The sequence below is a fragment of the Alligator mississippiensis genome, chromosome 5 (genome assembly GCF_030867095.1).
Source record: "Alligator mississippiensis isolate rAllMis1 chromosome 5, rAllMis1, whole genome shotgun sequence".
In the NCBI taxonomy this organism is placed as follows: Eukaryota; Metazoa; Chordata; order Crocodylia; family Alligatoridae; genus Alligator; species Alligator mississippiensis.
The window spans coordinates 48,601,635-48,607,638 of record NC_081828.1 but is presented as its reverse complement, the minus strand read 5'-3'; the positions used below and the strand labels follow the sequence as shown (position 1 = coordinate 48,607,638).

General features: G+C 37.3%; 1 protein-coding gene across 4 annotated transcripts in view; it reads right to left on the bottom strand.

Moving 5' to 3' along the window:
* Positions 1–572: 572 nt before the first annotated feature.
* RABGAP1L (RAB GTPase activating protein 1 like) overlaps positions 573–6,004 on the bottom strand; it is a 512,101-nt gene continuing 506,669 nt past the window's right edge. For all 4 annotated transcript variants that reach the window (XM_006272942.4, XM_019500212.2, XM_006272939.4 and 1 more), the window contains 3 exons: positions 5,337–5,408; positions 3,664–3,861; positions 573–2,228 (listed from right to left, as the gene is read on the bottom strand). In XM_006272942.4, the coding sequence (XP_006273004.1) occupies positions 2,073–2,228; positions 3,664–3,861; positions 5,337–5,408 (426 nt within the window). In that variant the 3' untranslated portion in view covers positions 573–2,072. The remainder of the gene's footprint in view (positions 2,229–3,663; positions 3,862–5,336; positions 5,409–6,004) is intronic.

Here is a 6,004-nt window from a genome sequence, read left to right as displayed (position 1 = left end):
AGAATTAGAATATAAATGAGAAATGTTAGATAATGGTGGTGGTTTGATACCAATAATGCTGGCTATCAGCATGGTACTTTTAAGTAGTTCAGTACAGAAATTATCATGGAGGCTAGTAAGGTATATTTAATAATGATCAACTCCAGCTTTCTAGAGAATTTAATTATGCATGAGATGGTACTGGCAAGTGAATTAACAATTTTGGTACTAGAGATTCTACAGGATGAGAACATGATCTTTGAGTATTCTGATAGGTATTAGTAGCAATAAATTGATGGGAGAAACACACACCAGTTTTATTTGCAGATCTCTCTCTTGGTTTGATTTCACTATGTAACAACATTCAGACAATCACTGTTCTTGTGGGTAAATTTATAAATTACTATCACTAGAGGAACTTTTAACTTTTTATCCATCTCTGTTCTTAGAAGGAAGAATCTATGTCACCAAGTTCTTGGACACTTGCTGCCTGAAAACAGTGACTGTCTTTTGATCTCTACTTGAAACAGCTGACTGCTTCTTAGAATGACTCATTTGGCACAGGTAAACGTTAAAACTTGTACTACATGAGATGAGTATCATTAAACTTTATTGTACAAATCTGACAAGATATTTGCATTACGTAGTTTAATAAAACAAAACAAGACTAATGTCCCAGAAACAATTTTATAACATGGGAAACTTAACACACAACTAACCTCTTGTCCAGGAATGATATTTATCTGCAAGACTTTCTTAAAGACATGTTAAATATAATTCAAAAAATATTTCCATCAGTTTAAGCAATAGGTTAATTTTCCACGAAATATTTTTATAAACATGTTTATGTTCAATCAAAAACATAACAAATGCTTTTGCACTTTTGTCTTAGAGATATAAAAAAACTGCATTTTCAGACAGGCTTGGAATCATCAGAAAAGTTTACCCCATGGAAAAAGTCTAGGTTTTGTTTCCCATTTAAATATTTTTCCTCTTTAAAAAAAAAAAATACACAGTGACTTAAGTGTTCTGTAATCTAGCATAAAAAACAAATAGATGTTTTTTCCATGGTGTTTTATTTTCCTGTGCAAAAGAACTTTTTGATTCAATGCCTTCAGTTCTGTGTCAAATTCAATGCTTAAGCCTTGTGTTTTAGGAAGATATTTCCATCGACTCCTCTTACAAAAAAACACCTGCTGTTGCACAGGGTAAGCAGAATATCAAACCTAAGTAAGGTTTCTTACCTACTTGGAAGAAAAAGAATAGTTTTACCGTTGTTCTTATGCAAGGAATCATTTCTGGAGTAGTAAAAGCAGCAAAGAGTAAGAAGGGAACAAAAAAATTTGTTTTTTTTAATTCTAGTCAGCTGTAAAACAAGAAGTAAAACAAAGCTGCTGTTTAGTACCAGGAAGACCTGCACTCCTTGCATTTGTGCAAAAAAGTAATCCAACACAGACTATTTCCAAGGAAGATTATATAACCACTTGTGCTATAACAAAAAGAGCAGAAGATCTTCTTGGCTGTAGCCTATGACCTATGCTTGATAATATAGGGAAAGTGCTTCTCTGGGGATGCAAATCACAGCTACAAACTTTTGAGATGATCCCATGGCATGAGCAATCCTAGACACCAGAGTACAGCCCGGCATTACACTGTGCTTTCTTTGATATTTATGTTTCAATACTCTAACGCTGCCCTCTGTCTCTTCCCCCAGAAGGAAAAAAAAATCTGGTTTATGCAAGACAAAAATAATTTTGAATAATTATAATTAGACATATACTAAAGACTTAGTTTTGAATTATTTATTATCCATCTTAACATTTAGGCATATAAAATAAAGTGTAAAAGTATGAAGGTATCAGAATGTGGCTTTCAGCAAGGCAGCTGGGAAACAGGTATTCAACATAAAACAGGATTCTTTAACTTCCCCTTGAAAAGGGTCACACCAGAATGAATGAAAAACACTGAAGGATTTCACTTCAAGGCCTGCCTTCCTGCCTTTCCCCAAGAGGAGAGACCAGTGAAAAAAAAAAAATCCTCCAGGGTTCAACTGCGTTGTTCTTTGTGCTCTTGTGCCTGAGATCTGGCTGGAACTATGTACTGCTCTCTTTGGGTGGCTGCGATGGCTGAGGCTGCTGAGGTGGCTGTGTGCCTGTGGCTGTTTTGATAGAGTTCAGGGTTTTGCTAAACCAAGAGTTTCTGGCAGCTTGGATTTCATTCATAAGGGCTCCTCTCTGATGCTCCAGCTCCTAAGGAAGTAGAATAGTCAAGGTAAGATCAGAAAACCATTTGTTACAGAAAGACATCTTCAAAGTCAGTCCTTTTAACCCAGCTTTCCCTCACCACATTCATGCAGGGGAAGAGAAAGTTTGCTGAATGGCAGAAGATATTATAACAAATTATAATCCTTTTTCTTTGAGAGCATGGAAAGGAGACTGAAAATTAACACCTCATGGTTCTTGGAGCTCACAAAAATATTGGTCAAGTCCAACTATAGGTCAGCATAAGATACTCTTACTGGCGATATGGGCTGGTGTAGCAAAGGTACAGGTAAGAGTGAGTGAGTGAGTCTGTGTGTCTAATACACACACAGTGAGCTCATGAGGTTTGACACTGGATAAAGGATGATGTTAGCACCAAATTATCATGGCACACAAGTCAAAATGCAAAGCAGAATAACATTATAAAAGGAAGGAGCTGTCATATGCTACATCTGAACCAGTGAAGGATGAATACTGTCTAAGGGTGCCTTACTCAGACAAAACTTCTTACTAAACAATGTTGAAGATACCCCACACGATAACACAACCTGAGGCAGAGGTTACCGCTATAAGTAATAGTCCCCACAAGCTAAATAGAAAAGAGAGTGTTCCAGATAGAGATGGGGCAAAATGGGACCATAAATAAAAGTTATATTTCTAAAACAGAATACTATATGTTTCAATTACTAAAGGCTAGAATGTCATTGAATGGGAATGGTGTACAGCTGTAGTACCCCAACAGAATTTCAAAGAAGTTCTGGGTCTCAACCTTCCCAAAATTCCTTAAGGCTTATTGACCTTCAAGAGGATGCAGTATGCACTCTTCTATATTATGTTCATGTCTCCCTTAAAGCCAAGTCTTATGCAAGGATGGCTACATTCAACTCCAGTGCAAGAGTGAAAAGACATAAGAAGTCTCCCCTTATGTCCTAGAATAAGAGCGTACCATGACTTGAGCCCAGAGTTTCAAAGAACCAGCTATGGTTAGATTTCCTTTTCACATGGAGTCATTATGGACAGATGTAATGTGCTATATTTCATATAACCCATTAATCACTGTCTAGTTCTTAACTCCTTTACATGCACATGCAAGAAAACCAGGTTCAGTCTTTAAAAAGAGACACCATGTATTTAAAGAAATTTTAGGCCTATATAACATCAAACTCAAGTGTAGAGCTCTTGTACCTCTTTAGATTACCCTTTAGAGCAACTGTTTCTATGAATCATTAACACAGTTAGAATATCAACTATACTACAGAATGTGACCAGCTCAGGGAGAGTTTTTTGTAACTGGATTCCCCATCCAGCTGTAGGATAGACAGGGCTTAATATAATCACTGCATCTTTGTGGATGGCAAAAAAAAACAAAACAAACCCCACACATACCAGTTTTCTGCAGTAGGAAACTAGAAGTTATACATACCTGAATTTTGCACTTGGCTTCCACAAGCTGCAGTTTAGTCTGTGCCAGTTCCAGCTCCATCTCCCTCAGCTGTTTCTTAAGAGCATCCTTCTCATCATCCACTTCTGTTCCCTGGCTCTCTCTGCTTACAGCAGGCAGCTTTAGTGCCCCCTCCTTACTGAAAATCTCACTACAGTGTTTGCAGGCCATCACTTTACTCTGGAAGAGGCACAGAACCATTTTTAGTTGTGTTACAAGTATTTTGTTTCTCAAACTGCACTTATATCAGATTTCCTTTCTGATGGTAATTAGGGAGCCATCAAGCATGTGACATTTCACACTTAGACATACCTTAATGGAACCACAGACATGGGCTCCTACAACAGGATAAGAACCCCTAAAAATCCATTCAGGATGTTGTTTAATTATGTATTTTTTCCAGCACTCTGAACGTTGAAACTCATGCAGACTTTCTTGTTGCCAAGACTTGCAATATTTCTGCAGCGTTAATATTAGCATGTTTCAATAGAGTAGATTTCATTTCAGAGTTTTTCTCTAGTTTTCTTTTCTTTTTTAAAATAGAAATGAAGCCCTTGACCAAAAGTTAAGGTTAATACAGCTGCTGGAAAAGAATTATAGCTATGTGACACTGCTCAGAAACCCATTCTCACTCAGATTCTTCTTAGTCCCTAGAAACAGGGAACCCCTTCTGGATACAGTGGTTGCTACTGCACTATTAAGTGTTAGGTTCTTATATGGTGTACCAAGAACAAAGAACTTTTGCCATACAACAGTAAATTGTGTATGATGTTGATCTGAAGAGTTAGGCAACTACCAGTGGCTGCTAATATAGTCATTTTTCCATGGCTTTCACAACACTTAATCAATGGTAAACAAGCAAAACTATTTATTGAACTATTTAAAGATAATAGTGGAACATTAAGCCTAGTCTTTATCCTTGTGAAACTACTTTTAGTACTACAGAAGTAACCATAAGAGTGGATGAAATTCCTATTTCAGAAATATTACCACTTTTTTAATAGTACATGATAATGCCACTTGCTTGTAAGCATGTGTAAAATATCTGGTTTAACATGATATACTAAGCAGTAAAATATTTATAACCATAGCACAAGACAGAGACTTGCCACTAGAGAGCAATGTATGTATTTTTCAGAAAGCTGGAAAACTACAGAAGCAGAGGGAGGAAGTCTTCTCTCTGTTATAATGCTGCACATATTGCAGTGATGGTATAAACAGGTTGTAGAAGTCCCTTGACCAGGTGAAAGTACAAAAGTGTGAACACTGAACAGGATAGTCATAGGTTGCTCTATGCAAGTCCCCTTGGAGTTCTGAAGGCACACTGAGGATGGGAGAAGTATTGATACAGATACTCTAAGAAGCCCAGGTGGGACCACTGTAAACAAAAGCAGTTCTCTGGTCTGCCTAAATTACACCATGGGCAGCTCAGAATTTACAGGATACAGAGGTAACTTCAAGCTGTTCTTGTTTCTCCATCCCCATCCTTCAGCTGTGCAAAATGGAGATGAAGGTCAGTCTCCTACAAAGGGCACCCTTTCCCTCATGTTTTATTAGAAAATGTAATGTCATTCCTTCACAGTTTTTGCCAGTTCTACAAAGGAAATGAAATATTTGAGTTAATGACATCTCACATGAAGAGGCCTCATTCTCACCTTCACAACCTCCAGTTCATCTTTACTTGCTGCCTGTTGTTTCTCCAGCCTAGTACTCAGCTGGGAACAAATCTGAAGGAGAGAAAGCATATCTTTTAATAAAGTTTAATTTGCTAAGAAATGAATTATTGCAGTACATTTCAGCAATATTTATTATTAGAACCTCTTATGGCTTCACTTAACTACTGCCACAGAAAATCAGCACATTTGTTTTCTTATAGGAAATCCATCATTAGTGATAGCAAGATATGGTTGTATTCAAGATACAACCTTAATGTGCAGATTGATTTAGTCAATTTAATGGTGCAGCTGGACTACACAGTTCAGCCTCACATGCAGGAGAAGGATAGAAGAAACATTACAACTTCAGTGTGCTGAGAACAGGATAATGGATGTAATGAAAACCACCCTGAACCTTTGTTGGGAATGGTGGCATATAAATCCAATAAATAAATGATTAGCCACAGAAACTAGGGGATTCCTGTTGGAAAACTGCAAGAAGAATTACAACCATCTCCAGAGTATGCTTCCAGAAAGCCTGAAGCAAGATGTGCAAGAATAGTGAGACTAGAACCCTAGAGGTACAGTATGCCTGGGGTAGAGGAGTGGGGGGAACCTTAAAATGGCTTACAAGAAATATGTATGAAAAACAATTTCTATATGAACAT